The 18019-nt window shown below is 47.5% G+C and overlaps 1 protein-coding gene across 5 annotated transcripts in view; it reads right to left on the bottom strand.

Annotated features, from left to right (window-relative positions):
- SCNN1B (sodium channel epithelial 1 subunit beta) overlaps positions 1 to 18019 on the bottom strand; it is a 75517-nt gene that overhangs the window by 9113 nt on the left and 48385 nt on the right. For all 5 annotated transcript variants that reach the window (XM_059896064.1, XM_059896059.1, XM_059896061.1 and 2 more), the window contains exons 3-5: positions 17661 to 17937; positions 9689 to 9879; positions 261 to 364 (exon numbers count right to left, since the gene is read on the bottom strand). In XM_059896064.1, the coding sequence (XP_059752047.1) occupies positions 261 to 364; positions 9689 to 9879; positions 17661 to 17937 (572 nt within the window). The remainder of the gene's footprint in view (positions 1 to 260; positions 365 to 9688; positions 9880 to 17660; positions 17938 to 18019) is intronic.

Here is an 18019-nt window from a genome sequence, read left to right as displayed (position 1 = left end):
TACTGCTACCTCGCTTTGCTCATCAGCAAAATGGGCACACCAGTCGCTACCCCAGGGGTTTATGAGCGTTGGGTGGGGGGACGGCTGAGAAGGCACCTGGCCCAGCCCCCGTGCACACAGTGGAGGCTGCCCCTCCGCGTGCCGGCCTCCGTCTAACCTCGGTCCTGCCCCTCAATGGCCGATGGTAATTTGGTCTTTCAGCTCCACATGATAGGATTTAAATCCTCATGGCCCTGGCTCCAGGACAAACCAAGACTTACCAAACTCAGCTCCGGGGTTGGCTGAAGGGAGGGCCTTCTCCCTCATGCCCCAGTTGAAGATGTAACAGTTGCCATAATCCGGGTGGAAGATGGGTGTGAAGTTCCTGAAAGAAACACCATCAGCTGGAGAGCAGGGCCCACCCCACCCCAGCTGATGCCCCCCCTGCCCAGGGCTCGTGGCAGAGGGGAGCTGGTAGATTACTGCTCAGAGAGTCTTAGGAAGGGAGCGGTGAGCGACAGGTCATTCTGTCCCTTTACCTGCACCCATGCACCCACCAGAGAGGAGATTCCCAGACTCCCTTGGGAAAGAAGGGTGAGGAAGGGTGGAACTAGGCTCTCTGGCTTAGCCATGAGTGATGAAAAAGAAGCTTATTTGATGTTTTCATCTGTCTCATCTACAAGGTCTTGTAAGTCATGTGGTCATTTAAACGGTGGCCCCCAAAAAGAGATGTCCACGTCCTAACCCCAGGGACCTGGGAGTGTGATCTTATTTGGAGAAGGGGTCTTTGCGGACATAATTCAGGATCTTGAGATGAGATCAGCCTCTTTTATCCATGTGGGCCCTAAATCCAACCACGAGTGTCCTTAAAGAGACAGAAGAGGAGACACAGATACAGAGGAGAAGGCCACGTGAAGATGGAGGCAGAGATTGGAGTTACACAGACAGAAGTCAAGGAACACCTGGGCCCACCAGACGCTGGAAGGGGCAGGAAAGGATTCTCCCCTGCAGCCTCTGGAGAGAGCCTGGTCCTGCTGACACCGTGACTGCCGACTTCTAGCCTCCTCTGTGAAAGAATAAATTTCCGTTGTTTTAAACCACCCAGTTTGTGGTCATTTGTTACAGCGGCCACAGGAAACTAATACAGATCATAAGAGTGAGAGGGCAGCTCCAGGCAGTGTTTGCTCCAAGGAGCTGGCAGAATCCAGACAGGTGGGCTTGTCAGGGAACCTCGGGAGCTCAGGTAAAGAGGAAAGTAGACGGAGATGGAGGGTTGTGAATCAGGAGAGGGTGCAAGCAGAAGCCAGGAAAGAGAGAACTTCACAACGAGGTGTGAAGAACCCTATCCGGGATCCTATCTTATGTCATGAGAATGTTTCCTAAGGAAATAATTCAGCAACAACACAAAATGTTTGCATAAAGATGTTCACGGAAGAAGTGACAGTATAATGTAGTTTCAGAAAATTTGGTTAATTTTTTTTTGATATGGAACTTTTCAAACGTAAAAAGTTGAGAGAACGAAGCCCCACCACCAGCTTCAACAACCCCCTACGGGACTTCCCTGGTGGTGCAGTGGTTAAGAATCCACCTGTCAATGCAGGGGACACGGGTTAGAGCCCTGGTCCGGGAAGAGCCCATATGCCACGGAGCAACTAAGCCCGTGTGCCACAGCTACTGAGCCTGTGCTCTAGAGCCCACGAGCCACAACTACTGAGCCCACGTGCCACAACTACTGAAGCCCACGCACCTAGAGCCCGTGCTCCGGAACAAGAGAAGCCACCGCAATGAGAAGCCAGCTCGCCGCAACTAGAGAAAGCCCGCATGCAGCAACGAAGACCCAACACAGCCAAAAATAAAAATAAATATAAAAAAAACAAAAACAAACACAAAACCAAAAATCCCCTACGGCCAGTCATGTTTCATCTCTACCTGCCCCCACTCTCCCTCCCATATTATTTTGAAAAAAATCTCAGACATCATAGTTTTATTTGTAAACATTTCTATATGTATTCTACAAGAACTCTTAAAAAACCATGCTAAACATAACTAACAAAAATTCCTTAATATTATTAAACATTCAATTTATATTGTCTCACAGAGGTCAATTCTGGTTTTACAATTTATTTGTTTAAACTGGGATCCAAATGACGTTGACATGTGATTGGTTGATATGCCTTTTAAATCTCTTAATCTATGGCTCCCTTCATCTGACTTTTTTTTTTGTCCTTGTAAAATAGCTGTTAAGAGTTCTGGTTTCATCCAGCTAATAATTGAAGAGGGAGTGATACAATTAGAGGATCATCATTTTGTACCCCTGATTTTTGGGATTTTGGGCAATGTGCATCAGTAGTGACGGATGCTGGGTGTCCTGATGGAAGAGCACAGGCTGTCCAGGAAGTGGCCTTGCCAATAAACAAAAAAACAACAAAACCCAGCCTTGAACAGGATCGAGCATCTGTCTCTACCATTTATAGCAAATACTGGAGACAGAGGAACAAGTTCAAAGACACTACAAAAAGTCAATATGCAAAATCCAGACTCCAGTTTCTTCAACAAAGAAATTGTGACAGAGGGTAAGGGAGGTAACCTATAGATTAAAATAAACTTCAAAGACTTGGTTACAATCACAACGTGTGGACTTTAATTGGATCCTGATTCAAACAAGTAAACAAAAAAGTACGACATTGACGAGTGTGAACACGACTGGATAGTTGATGGTATTGAGGAATCACTGTTCATCTCTTTTTCAGGTAGGATAACGATATTGTGCTTCTGTTAAAAAAAAGTCCTTCTCTTTTAAGATACATTCTGAACACTATATAGATGAAAGAATATGATGTCTGGGATTTGCTTTAAAAACAGCACAGGACAGGATGTGAATCACGCTTGTTGGATCTGGGTGGTAGGTCCATGTGAGTTCATCACACCCTGTTCTATCTATGTGTATGTTCTCAAGTTTTCATAGGAAATAGCATTTAAAATGTCTTTGGATGTTTTTATACTGCTTTTGTTATTTTATTAAAAAGCAGGAAGGAATGGGGCTCAGTGCATCAAGTACTGCAGAAATATCACCTGAAATGCAGTACTTTCTAAGCTTTCTGTTCCACAACTTTTACTGAGCAACTTTCACGGGCCAGGCCCGTGCTGAAGATTTCTCTTTTAATTATCAAAATAACCCCATGAGGTCAGCTGCTCTTTGTCCCTGTGTTCAGATTAGGAAACCATTTCCTCTGTCTTTTGTCTCACCGTCTGTGCCAGCAGAATGAGGTGGGTCCAGGGCAGGCAGTGAAATCCGATCTGGGAGCTGACCCTGCCTGACACATGGGAGCTGCTTCCTCAACCTCTGAGCTCTGGTGTCCCCCACGGTGAAAGGGAAATCAGGAAGAAAGTGCATTTCTTCACCCAACATTTATTGAGGCGCGCACTGCGTTGGGGACACTGAGGCTGGCAAGACAGTCCTACCCTCGAAGCTCACAGCGTGGGGGACACCACGGAGCAGCGTCATGGCAATTCTCTCCTTCCAAAGTGCATCTCTGGCCTACCTGCCTTCCTCCACCTCTAAGGCTCCCACCCTGGTCCAGGCCGCCGGCATCTCCTACCCCAGTTCCTGCTGGAGCCTCTGCCTCCACTCCTGCTCCCTCACAGTCTTCCTCCTGCACAGTGGTCAGGGCGAGTGTTCAAATTGTGAATCAGCCCACGGCACGCCCCTGCTAGAACCTTCCAGAAGCTCCTTGCTGCTCACAGAATAAAATGCAAACGCCCTACCGGGCTTTCTCCCCCCTTGTTCATTGTACTCCAGGGACACTCCAAGATGTTTCCAAATTCAAGGCCCGCTGCTCCTTGGGCCTGGGATATTCTCTGAGCAGCAATTTCTGAGGAGAAATTGCTGGTTTCTCCTCATCCTTCAGGTTTCATCTGCTCGGAGCCGTCCCCTGACCTCCCTACACAAAGTCACTTCCCAGTTACTTGACCATTTCCACCTGCTTATTCCCCTGCTGGCATGCATCAGAAGCTGAACTCATCTTCTTTAACTGCTTGCTTATCAGCTGCCTCTTGCTTTAGACCATAATCCCAGGGGGGGCAGCTGTCTGTTTGCAGGGAGAAAGAATTTAAAGGCTAAGAGCTCAGGCCTGGGAGCCAGCCTGCCTGAATTTGAATTCTGGCTCTGCCACTTACTAGCTGGTGAGCTTGGGGGAAGTTACTTCACCTCTCTGTGTCTCGTTTCTCCACCTGTAACATTGGGGTAACAACAGAGCCCACCCAAAGGGACTGACGTGAGGGTTGGAAGCCAAGCACACTGAAATACTGAACAAATTCACCCCCCATCCTCAGAGCCTGGCACTCGGTAGACACTCAGTAAATATTTGTTGGATAAATTATAATATGTGGTAAGAGTATCAACAGAGATAAGCCTGGAAGAGTGGGTGTCGGGGTAGGGAGTGGGTCAGGGAAGGTTTCGTGGAGGAGGTGAGGCCTGAGCTGAGACTTTAAGGATGAGTAAGAGGTAGCCGAGCCTGGGGGGTGGGGAGGAGAAAGGGCAGCCCAGGCAGGGGGCACGACACACGCGAAGTCCCAGAGGGAAGAAACAGCTTTGGGCGGGCACTACAGAGTCTCCGTCCTGTGTGGGATCAGGGCTGTGGCCACAGGGAAGGAACGGAGCAGGGCAAACCAGCTGCAGCCAGGCCCTGCTCTGGAAGGAGAGACCCCACCCCAGGGCTGTGGGGATACGGTGTGCCCAAGGAGCTGTCTTGGTCATCTAGAGCTCAGGAGCAGGAGGCGGCTCAGGGCACGGCCAGATCCCCTCCTGTCCTGGGTTGCACTCTCAGTCTTGCCAACTATTTGCTTGTTGATAATGTTCTTTACCTGGAGAGGCTGCTCCCAGCACTGGCTACCTCCGGCTCCAGAGCTAGGCGTTTCCCTCCAAAAACCTTCCCTGGAACAGAGGCTAGGCGTATAGACGGAGACCAGCAAGCCTCCAGAAAAGACTGGGAAACAGAGCATCCTAGCAGGAAGCAGTATAACAACAGTGGTACTGTGTAGTAGGGTTTGGGGAAGGGCAGAAACTAGCTGGCCAATCCCTGAAGCAATAATAACAACAACAGTAACACTTATAGATGCCTAGATCTTGGTTTCTAAATACCATTCTCCAGTAAAAGGACTGGAGCTCCTCATAGAACTGGCTGATTCTAGGACTGGGGCATCTTGTTGTGACAGAAAGTAAGGAAGTACTTAAAAAATAAATAAAGGGATGGGAACATGTCAAAGAGACATAGGAGCCAACTGAAGGAGCTCTCAGTGGCCAAAGATGGAAAATTTTGAGGAAGAAAATAAATAGTGTGGTATTGGATTACAACCCAAATATACATGAGTCCCTATCGGTATAAATTAAGAGACTGAATAAATAAACAAATGGAGAAGACATAAATCTTCCTTACAGAAGAATTCCAAATAGTGTTATGTTCCCCTCTCCAGGAGAAATGGAGTTTAGTCTGTCTCCCCGTGCCGTCACCTCCACCCCCCAGAGTACAGGCTGAACTCAGAGACGTGCTTCCACGATACAGAGCACAGGCAGGGAAAAGTGGTTACGTTAGAGCGGAGAAGCCCAGCACACAGCACCTGAACCAAGGGAGGAAGGCCAACATCACGGTGGTGTCGAATGGCTAACATGTACCCCACACACTATGTGATGAGGAGCCCCCTCACCTCTGTGGTCTTCTTCCCCCAAATCCATCTTATCTGTGTAAACCCAAATCAAGGGCTTTCTATAAAACACCCAACCAGTACTCTGAAACTGTCACAATCATCCAGAACAAGGAAGTCTGAGAAAGTGTCACTGCCAGAATGGACAAAGGAGATGTGACAACCGACAGCAACCGACAGGGGTCTCTTGGATGGAATCTTGAACAGGAAAAGGTCACCAGGAAAAACTGACAAAATCCGAATAAAGTGTTAGGTTTATTTAATAATGATGTGCCCATGTCGGTTTCTTAGTTTTGATAAATTACTATGGTGATGTAAGATGTTACCGAGAGGGGAAACTGGGTGAGGAGTACAAGGGAACTCTGTACTCTCTTTGAAACATTTCTATAAATCTAAAGCTATTCCACAATAAAAAGTTTATCTTTAAAGTGCTCATATAATTCTTAACACATGCTCAGCACTGTTCTAAGCACTTTTTTTTTTCTGGTCTCCTCTACTTTTTTTTTTTTTTTTTAACATCTTTATTGGAGTATAATTGCTTCACATAAGCACTTTATCTATGTTAATTCATTTAATCCCCATGATAGCCCTATGAGGTCATTTCATTATCCCCATTTTCCAGATGAGAAAACTGAGGCACAGAGAGGCTAAGCAGCGTGCCCAACAACACACAGAGCTGGCATTCAAATCCGGGTGGTTTGGTGTCAGGGTCCAAACGTGGCTCATATTTTCCTAAAACTGCAGCTGCTGCGTCTCTAGCATTTGCTAGAGTGGGAAAGGAAGGAGTCCAGAACAGAGTGAGGAAGCCGTAGTGTCTGGAGCCCAGCACTGGGAGGGTGGAGAGAGGCACGTGTCCTCGGCACTGAGTTTGAGGCTGATTCAGGAAGGTGGGTGACCAGTTGGCTGTGGGAGTGAGCAAGAGCACAGAGATGGGTGGACTAGGGTTTCTGTGCCAAGTGGCTGGGTCACACCCTCCACTCAGACTGCCGAGTGCTGAGGAAACAGGCTTGGGAGGGGTGGGTGGGGAGGAAAGATGATCTCGATTTCTGATGAGGTGGTGAAGTGACACAGGGTGGGCCTGGCCCAGACTGCCACCTCTGCCACTCACCAGCTGTGTGACCTCAGAGAAGTTGCTTAACCTCTCTGGGCAGTGGTTGCATCATATAAAACGAGGGCTTGTTGCCAGGGTCAAACTGATTTTATACATGTAAAGTGCTAAGAATAGTGCTTGGCATATCAGAAGGGCACAATAAACGTTAGCATCATTATTGAAGAATGAGTTCCTTGTCAAATGTGGGTTTAATGAGAATAATACTTGAGTCCTCACTACTGTCAGCCTGTCATGCATATTAACTCACTGAATATTCAAAATAACCCTGTAGAGTAGGCACTGTTATTATCTATTTTACAGAGGAGGAAAATGGAGGCATATAAAGGTTAAGAAATTTGGGACTTCTTCCCTGGTGGCGCAGTGGTTAAGAATCCGCCTGCCAATGCAGGGGACACGGGTTCAATCCCTGGTCCGGGAAGATCCCACACGCCACGGAGCAACTAAGCCCATGCGCCACAGCTACTGAGCCTGTGCTCTAGAGCCCGTGAGCCATAACTACTGAGCCTGTGTGCCACAACTACTGAAGCCTGTGCGCCTGGAGCCTGTGCTCTGCAACAAGAGAAGCCACCGCAATGAGAAGCCCGTGCACCGCAACGAAGAGTAGCCCCTGCCCGCCGCAACTAGAGAAAGCCCGCGCACAGCAACGAAGACTAGAGAAAGCCCGTGTGCATCAACAAAGACCCAACGCAGCCAAAAATAAATTAATTAAAAAAAAAAAAAGGTTTAAGAAATTTGTTCAAGGCCACACAGCTTGTAAGACAGAGCAAGGATCTGAACCCAATAGTCTAACTGCAGAGTCCAGCCTTGACCCACCCCTTCACTAGACTTAACTCCACAGCCCTAGCTACACCACGAAAGTTGTGTGGCCAATACCGGGTGTTGCCTGCCCATCAGCCATCTTCTCTTTGGGGGACCACCCTCAGTCCATGTGACCCAAATCGGACTCCTTTTGGAGGGCGCCATCTTGGCAACAAGCAGGTCATCCCCAGGTTGCCTCTGGCCCTGGAGCAGGCCTGGAAACAGCTGGCTCAGTTTAGGGGCCGTGCTGTGTGCAGAGCGCTCACCTTCGAGCACTGGGATCCTGCTCAATGGGAGATGCTCACGCTTCAGGCACCAGGGACACGACAGCAGATCCCAGTGGATCCTAGTAGAACCCACTGTCCCAACTCACTTGCACTTCAGGACATATTCTGACTGAGCAGATGGGCCATATATTTGCAATTACAGTATAACATCTCTCTCTTTTAGCTGAGAGGGTAAAAGATGAACTTGTGGGCACAGCACTAGTCCATTGGGTACCAACAACCTTCAGGCAGGGCTGCCAGGAATGGTTGGGCAGGTGTGCTCTGAACCAAGTGCCCTGGCCCAGAGAGGGTTGGGATCCAGCCTGTAACCAGCCAGCCAGGATGCGTGCCATCAGCAGGGAGCCATCACGTAGCTCTTCCACCTGTAGGACTGGCCTTTTCTGATTCTCACAATGGACCAAATGTGCAGCTCTGCCTCCCCAGTGGGCCTTGATTCCATGACACAGCCTACGAGATGCCTGCCTTTTGAGTGCCTGTGCGTTTTGGGGGACAGAGGGTCCATAGCTGTCAGCAGATTCTCAACAGAGGTCCCTGAAGGTGTATGAGTTGACTGAGTTGGGCTGAAGCCACAATCCCTGGGAGGGTGAAACCGGTAGCCTATCACTCATTCAAAGCGGCAAGACTCAGCAAAACGCCCCTTTCTCCAGAGGTCTTAAGTGTGGGAATTTGAAGCCCCGGGCCAGGAAGACGCCAGCATCTCTGGGAAACAGGATTGGCTGAAGCCCGGGGCGGGACCCAGGTGGTGTGGTCCCTCTCACCCGGAGGCCTGGCCAGGAAGCCAGGAGGGGGCCCTGGGGCTTCAGCAGCTCTGCCTGTACCCAGCCCCTCCCTTCCCCCTTGACCCGCCAGCCGACCTGCAGCCCTCTGACGGCTGCCCCAGATTCGGGGACAGAGCTTGGCTCTCAGGCCCAGGGTCTGGATGGTCAGAAGCTGGGGAGGGGAAGGAGGGGGAGATCTGTGGGCCATTTGTAAGAGGACACAGGCTTTTGGGGTTGACCCTCCCCTCATTCTGCCATCTTTTCAACATTGGGGGTTGTTTGGGAAAAAGGTGTTTACAGTGAAGACTTCCAGGGCCCTACGTGCTGACATGAGCCACTTCATTTACTTTTTTTTTTTCTATAAAAAAATTTTTTTTTTGGCCGCACAGCATGTGGGATCTTAGTTCCCTGACCAGGGATCGAACACCGCACCCCCCGCCGTGGAAGCGCGGAGTCTCAACCACTGGAGCGCCAGGGAAGCCCCCCACTTCATTTACTCTTCACAGGAACTCCAGGAAGTGGATATGGCTATTGTCCCTGTCTTAGGGATGAGAACACCGAGGGCAGTAGATGCTGGGGTACCGGCACAGACCCCCAGCTGCGGGGTACTGGAGGCTAACAGCTCACAGCCGCCCCTTCTCCCGCCACCTTGCCTGGGAAATTAGGAGACCCCGGCCCATCCTCCTGGGGGTGGCACAGAGCCAGTGAGTAACTGATGGGGGCACGTACAAGGGGCTGCTCCCACCCCCCCGCCCCCGACCTGCGCTTAAGGGAGGTCAGCTCTGCAGTGCGGTTTACGCGCCCCGTGGATCAGGTCAGGCCTAGACGTCACCTGTGGCCACAGCCTCCCTTAGCTCAGTCCTCTTTCCTGCAGACTTCTCCTAAAGCGCTTCCCTCAGTACGTGATGGGGCCTTCAGCGCATCCCCGTCTCAGGCTCTGCCCCCAGAAAACCAAAGACACCTGGGCACAGGCAACTGTGGTGCGGGCTGAGTGGCCAAGCTGGGGTGTGGACCGGGACGTGGACCCTGGCTGCAGGGGGCCCGGCGGCTCTTACCTGTAGTTGCAGGGCTCCGCCCCGAAGAGGCAGGCCAGGATCAGCCGCTCGGCGGGGTAGCCCATGGCCACCAGCTCCTGTTTTGGAACCTGTGCGAAGATGTTGGTGGCCTGCAGGGTGTACCACTCCGTCACGGCCTGGGTGGCGCTGCTGAAGTTCCGGAAATTGCACGCGGTCCCATTGTGGCTGCACTGCGGGGGCAAGAGGGGTTCCTGTGGGCGGGGGCTGCTGCCAGCTGCCCTTCTGCAGGGGGCGCCTGGGCGCGAGGGCTGCCCACGGCTGGGCCGGGGGGAGTGTGTGTGCACTCACGGTCACAAGGCTCAGGCTGTTCCCTCACCCACAGCTCTGCAGTCACAAGGACTCACACGCAGCACCAGCCACCCCCATATAATACAGCCTCAGGCACAAGGGAACACACACACGTACACACGTATACACAGACAGACCCCGCTTTCTGATACCTGCAGTCACATGATGTCCTGGGGTCACAACTCCACACACACGTCCATGTACCTTGATTTACGCAAGTGGCACCACATTCACGCTCACGTGGGCACATCTACAGCACACACTCGGACCCTCCACTCCCCTGACTCCTTTCCCAGCCCCCTCCCCAGACACCCACAGGCAGCTCCCTGGAGGCTGTGTGGACCATGAAGGACCCAAGACTCCAGGTCTGCCCACCCCTCGGCTGGGAGAAGGACCCGGGCCTTGTCAGCCTGAGCCTACAGAGGGGTGCAGGCCCCTCCACCATGAAGCCCAGGTCCCCTGTAGACACAGGACAGACTAGGCCCTGACACTCCAGCCTTGGCCACTCTGCCTCTATTGGTCCTCCTGGTGGGAACCCAGGAGGCCTGAGGGAGAAGCTTCTCCTTAGTTCTGAGACAGCCCTCTCCAGGCCGGCATGGGGCGCTGTCCTCAGGCCGGTTCCTGGAGGTCCTCACCTCACCTCAGGGAGATGATACTACTTAAGACTCACTCTCGGGACTTCCCTGGTGGCACAGTGGTTAAGAATCCTCCTGCCAATGCAGGGGACACGGGTTTGAGCCCTGGTCTGGGAAGACCCCACATGCCACAGAGCAACTAAGCCTGTGCGCCACAACTGCTGAGCCTGAGCTCTAGAGCCTGCGAGCCACAGCTACTGAGCCCACATGCCACAACTACTGAAGCCCACGCACCTAGAGCCCGTGCTCCGCAACAAGAGAAGCCACTGCAATGAGAAGCCCGCACACCGCAACGAAGAGTAGCCCCCGCTCGCTGCAACTAGAGAAAGCCCGCATGCAGCAACAAAGACCCAATGCAGCCAAAAATAAATAAATAACTAAATAAATTTATATATATATAAAAAAAAATGACTCACTCTGTCCCGGGCTCTGTTCTCAGGACTTTTTTTTTTTGGCCACACCCCATACCTTGCAGGATCTTCGTTCCCTGACCGCGGATGGAACCTGGGTCCCCTGCAGGGGAAGCTTGGAGTCCTAACCACTGGACCGCCAGGGAATTCCCAACTCAGGGCTTTAGTTCTATTACCTCATCAATTCTCACAGCAGCCCTGCCCCATCATCATGAAGACACTGAGGTCCCCAGCCCACTTGCACACCCACACAACATGCACTCACACACACACGTGGGGCCTGACGCTGAGAGCTGGTGCAGCCACCAGGACCACGCCTACTTTACAGATGAGGAAATGGACACAGGAAGCCTGCTAACTGCACCAAAAAGTAGTAGGGCATTGGGTCAGAGCGGGCACTGGGCCTCTGGAGCCTCGTGCTGTTTGCTGGTTTGTGTGGAGAGGTGGCGGGGCTGGATTGTGGAAGTCCTGACCACATGGGGGGCACGGGAGGCAGTGGCCTCCTTCTGGGGAGTGTCTAGCCCCAGCCTGGGTCCCCAAACAAGGCTGATCATCAGAATCACCATGGAGCCTATTAACAAGACAGATTCCTGGGTCTGGGCCCAGAACTGCCCATTCAGATTCTCCAGGAATGGGGCCCAGGGATCTGAGCAGTTACAGAGCTCCCAGGGGATCCCGGGGCACAGACAGGGAACCTTCTTCCTACTGCTGCTTTGCGGGCATCCCAGCATCCCAGTTATGCTTTGGCAATGACTGTACTGCATAGCTGTGGTTTTTCACCTGTCTGATATTTATGCCTCTGTCTTTTGATAATAAGACTTAATTCCTCGTTGCTGCTGCTGTTGGCTGAGAAACATCTCTTTGTTCACAGAAAACAAGATTATGTTCTTACCAAAAAAGATGAAACCAGCTGGGTTACTTTCAAAAGACAACCAAGTGAGCACTACAGACTAATGAGTAGGATCAATAAGAACGTGATTTTGGCAATTTTAACGTTGATAAGTTCTGCATTTCTGCTGTTTCAGTTGTACAACTACAAGCACTATTTATCAGCAAAGACTTTGAATGCTCTTCTGTCAAAAATAACAGCCGTAGGGCTTCCCTGGTAGCGCAGTGGTTGAGAATCTGCCTGCCAATGCAGGGGACACGGTTTCAAGCCCTGGTCTGGGAAGATCCCACATGCCGTGCAGCAACTAGGCCCGTGAGCCACAATTGCTGAGCCTGTGCGTCTGGAGCCTGTGCTCCTCAACAAGAGAGGCCACGATAATGAGAGGCCCACGCACTGCGATGAAGAGTGGCCCCCACTTGCTGCAGCTAGAGAAAGCCCTCGCACAGAAACGAAGACCCAACACAGCCACAAATAAATAAATAAAATAAAAATAAATTAATTAAAAAAAATTAAATACAAAGAAAATATTAAAAGCAGCAAGGGAAAAGCAACAAATAACATACAAGGGAATCCCCATAAGGTTAACAGCTGATCTTTCAGCAGAAACTCTGCAAGCCACAAGGGAGCGGCAGGACATATTTAAAGTGATGAAAGAGAAAAACCTACAACCAAGATTACTCTACCCAGAAAGGATCTCATTCAGATTCAATGGAGAAATTAAAACTTTCACAGACAAGCAAAAGCTAAGAGAATTCAGCACCACCAAACCAGCTTTACAACAAATGCTAAAGGAACTTCTCTAGGCAGGAAACACAAGAGAAGGAAAAGACCTACAGTAACAAACCCAAAACAGTTAAGAAAATGGTAATAGGAACACACATATCGATAACTACCTTAAATGTAAATGGATTAAATGCTCCAACCAAAAGACACAGACTGGCTGAATGGATACAAAAACAAGACCTGTATATATGCTATCTACAAGAGACTCATTGCAGACCTAGGGACACATACAGACTGAAAGTGAGGGGATGGAAAAAGATAGTCCATGCAAATGGAAATCAAAAGAAAGCTGGAGTAGCAATTCTCGTATCAGACAAAACAGACTTTAAAATAAAGACTATTAAAAAAAAAAAAAAGACTATTACAAGAGACAAAGAAGGACACTACATAATGATCAACGGATCGATCCAAGAAGAAGCTATAACAATTGTAAATATTTATGCACCCAACATAGGAGCACCTCAATACATAAGGCAAATGCTAACAGCCATAAAAGGGGAAATCCACAGTAACACAATCATAGTAGGGGACTTTAACACCCCACTTTCACCAATGGACAGATCATCCAAAATGAAAATAAATAAGGAAACACAAGCTTTAAATGATACATTAAACAAGATGGACTTAATTGATATTTATAGGACATTCCATCCCAAAACAACAGAATACACTTTCTACTCAAGTGCTCATGGAACATTCTCCAGGATAGATCACACCTTGGGTCACAAATCAAGCCTTGGTAAATTTAAGAAAATTGAAAACATATCAAGTATCTTTTCCAACCACAATGCTATGAGACTAGATATCAATTACAGGAAAAAATCTGTGAAAAATACAAACACATGGAGGCTAAACAATACACTACTAAATAACAAAAAGATCACTGAGAAATCAAAGAGGAAATAAAAAAATACCTAGAAACAAATGACAATGAAAACACAACGACCCAAAACCTATGTGATGCAGCAAAAGCAGTTCTAAGAGGGAAGTTTATAGCAATACAATCCTACCTTAAGAAACAAGAAATATCTCAAATAAACAACCTAAGCTTACACCTAAAGCAATCAGAGAAAGAAGAACAAAAAACCCACAAAGTTAGCAGAAGGAAAGAAATCATAAAGATCAGAGCAGAAATAAATGAAATAGAAACAAAGAAAGCAATAGCAAAGATCAATAAAACTAAAAGCTGGTTCTTTGAGAAGATAAACAAAATTGATAAACCATTAGCCAGACTCATCAAGAAAAAAAGGGAGAAGACTCAAATCAATAGAATTAGAAATGAAAAAGGAGAAGTAACAGCTGACACTGCAGAAATACAAAGGATCATCAGAGATTACTACAAGCAACTATATGCCAATAAAATGGACAACCTGGAAGAAATGGACAAATTCTTAGAAAAGCACAACCTCCCGAGACTGAACCAGAAAGAAACAGAAAATATAAACAGACCAATCACAAGCACTGAAATTGAAACTGTGATTATACATCTTCCAACAAACAAAAGCCCAGGACCAGATGGCTTCACAGGCGAATTCTATCAAACATTTAGAGAAGAGCTAACACCTATCCTTCTCAAACTCTTCCAAAATATAGCAGAGGGAAGAACACTCTCAAACTCATTCTACAAGGCCACCATCACCCTGATACCAAAACCAAAGATGTCACAAAAAAAGAAAACTACAGACCAACATCACTGATGAACATAGACGCAAAAATCCTCAACAAAATACTAGCAAACAGAATCCAACAGCACATTAAAAGGATCATACACCATGATCAAGTGGGCTTTAACCCAGGAATGCAAGAATTCTTCAATATATGCAAATCAATCAATGTGATACACCATATTAACAAATTGAAGGAGAAAAACCATATGATCATCTCAATAGATGCAGGAAAAGCTTTTGACAAAATTCAACACCATTTATGATAAAAACTCTCCAGAAAGTAGGCATACAGGGAAATTACCTCAACATAATAAAGGCCATATATGACAAACCCACAGCCAACATTGTTCTCAATGGTGAAAAACTGAAACCATTTCCACTAAGATCAGGAACAAGACAAGGTTGCCCACTCTCACCACTATTATTCAACATAGTTTTGGAAGTTTTAGCCACAGCAATCAGAGAAGAAAAAGAAATAAAAGGAATACAAATCAGAAAAGAAGAAGTAAAACTGTCACTGTTTGCAGATGACATGATACTATATATAGAAAATCCCAAAGATGCTACCAGAAAACTACTAGAGCTAATCAATGAATTTGGTAAACTGGCAGGATATAAAATTAATGCACAGAAATCTCTTGCATTCCTATACACTAATGATGAAAAATCTGAAAGAGAAATTAAGGAAACACTCCTATTTACCATTGCAACAAAAAAGAATAAAATACCTAGGAATAAACTTACCTAAGGAGACAGAAGACCTGTATGCAGAAAACTATAAAACACTGATGAAAGAAATTAAAGATGTGATACAAACAGATGGAGAGATATACCATGTTCTTAGATTGGAAGAATCAACATTGCGAAAATGACTATACTACCCAAAGCAATCTACAGATTCAGTGCAATCCCTATCAAACTACCAATGGCATTTTTCAGAGAACTAGAACAAAAAATTTCACAATTTGTATGGAAACACAAAAGACCCTGAATAGCCAAAGCAATCCTGAGAAAGAAAAACGGAGCTGGAGGAATCAGGCTCCCTGACTTCAGACTATACTACAAAGCTACAGTAATCAAGACAGTATGGTACTGGCACAAAAACAGAAATATAGATCACTGGAACAGGATAGAAAGTCCAGAGATAAACCCACACACATATGGTCACCTTATCTTTGATAAAGGAGGCAAGAATATACAATGGGGAAAAGACAGCCTCTTCAATAAGTGGTGCTGGGAAAACTGGACAGCTACATGTAAAAGAATGAAATTAGAACACTCCCTAACACCATACACAAAAATAAACTCAAAATGGATTAAAGACCTAAATGTAAGGCCAGACACTATAAAACTCTTAGAGGAAAACATAGGCAGAACACTCTAAGACATACATCACAGCAAGATCCTTTTTGACCCACCTCCTAGAGAAATGGAAATAAAAACAAAAATAAACAAATGGGGCCTAAGGAAACTTAAAAGCTTTTGCACAGCAAAGGACACCATAAACAAGACGAAAGACAACCCTCAGAATGGGAGAAAATGTTTGCAAACGAAGCAACTGACAAAGGATTAATCTCCAAAATATACAGGCAGCTCATGCAGCTCAATATCAAAACACCAAACAACCCAATCCAAAAATGGGCAGAAGATCTAAATAGACATTTCTCCAAAGACGATATACAGATTGCCAACCAACACATGAAAGGATGCTCAACATCACTAATCATTAGAGAAATGCAAATCAAAACTACAATGAGGTATCACCTCACACGGGTCAGAATGGCCATCATCAAAAAATCTACAAACAGTAAATGCTGGAGAGGGTGTGGAGAAAAGGGAACCCTCTTGCACTGTTGGTGGGAATGTAAATTGATACAGCCACTATGGAGAACAGTATGGAGGTTCCTTAAAAAACTAAAAATAGAACTACTATACGACCCAGCAATCTCACTACTGGGCATATACCCTGAGAAAACCATAATTCAAAAAGAGTCATGAACCACAATGTTTACTGCAGCTCTATTTACAATAGCCAGGATGTGGAAGCAACCTAAGTGTCCATCGACAGATGAGTGGATAAAGAAGATGTGGCACATATATACAATGGAATGTTACTCAGCCATAAAAAGAAATGAAATGGAGGTATTTGTAGTGAGGTGGATGGATCTAGAGACTGTCATACAGAGTGAAGTAAGTCAGAAAGAGAAAAACAAATACCGTATGTGAACACATATATATGGAATCTAAAAAAAAAAAAAGGTTCTGAAGAAACTAGGGGCAGGACAGGTATAAAGACGCAGACATAGAGAATGGACTTGAGGACACAGGGTGGGGGAAGAGTAAGCTGGGGTGAAGTGAGAGAGTGGCATGGACATATATACACTACCAAATGTAAAATACATAGCTAGTGGGAAGCAGCCGCATAGCACAGGGAGATCAGCTTGGTGCTCTGTGACCACCTAGAGGGGTGGGGTAGGGAGGGTGGGAGGGAGACGCAAGAGGGAGGAGACATGGGGATATATGTATATGTATAGCTGATTCACTTTGTTATAAAGCAGAAACTAACACACCATTGTAAAGCAATTATAGTCCAATAAAGATGTTAAAAAAAAAAAAGAAAGACTTAATTCCTCCTTCAGGAAGCACCCCTTCCCCCTGGCTCAGTCCATGTGGTCTGATAAAGGCTGACATCATCCTCAGCTCCAGGGTACATGATCCAGGACTGGCCAATCATGAAAGCCTGTCCTCCAGCTCACAGTGATTGGTTTAGGGGTGAGCATGTGACCTGATGATCAGTCTCAGGACTTCTACTGGGGCAATTAGGAAAGAAGAGCTTTGTTTCTGGGAAGAGTGCTAAGCTTGTGGGATGTATGTCTGGCATTGCCAGGGTCTTCCATGTGGAGAGAGCCAGCCAGAGAGCAAAGCCAGCTGAGAGAAAAGATGAACCTAGGTGGAGAGAGATGGACCCCTGATGACAGCATCTGAACGCCTGGATCCAGCCACATCTCAACTTAATACACCCCTGGACTTCTCATTTTGTGAACCAAGGAATTCCCTGCTTTGCTTAAGCTAGTTTGAGCTGGGTCACTGGCATCCAAAAGTGTCTTGACTAACATACCAACTATTTCTAATTTTAAAAAAGCACTGCAAACATACAAAATAGGCACTGGCTCCAGCCTGGTTTTCCCCCAGCAAGACCCAGATTATTTAAAGAGAGAAACTCCCATCAGCCTCACTAGTTAGGGCCCATTGTTTGACCTGTGCCTGGGGCCCACTTACTAGTCTCATGGCTACTTTGCATCCTTGGGCACTGCAGGTCCTTCCTGGTGCTGGGCTGCTGCTTGCTGAGCCATTGTAGTTGTCCTCAAAGAGGTCAAGAACCACCGGGTGATGGGGGTTCTGCTCATTGATAAAGACCAGGGGCATGTAGTTCCAGATGGTGAGGTTCAGGGCCCTGGTGGCGTTGCCATGGCTGAGCTCAGGGCCCAGGATCCTCTCCAGGACTGCCTCCATCAGTTCATCCAGGTCCTTCAGCAAATGCTTGACTTTGGAGTACCTGTGTGGGAGAGAGGGCAAGTCAGGGAGGCAAGAGGCAGCTTCAAAGCAGAACGACTGGAGTCTGGGATCCCCTCCTACTC

Source organism: Balaenoptera ricei, chromosome 15 (assembly GCF_028023285.1).
Source record: "Balaenoptera ricei isolate mBalRic1 chromosome 15, mBalRic1.hap2, whole genome shotgun sequence".
Lineage (NCBI taxonomy): Eukaryota > Metazoa > Chordata > Mammalia > Artiodactyla > Balaenopteridae > Balaenoptera > Balaenoptera ricei.
The sequence above is the reverse complement of the archived record's forward strand: the minus strand, read 5'-3'. Positions and strand labels throughout refer to the sequence as shown.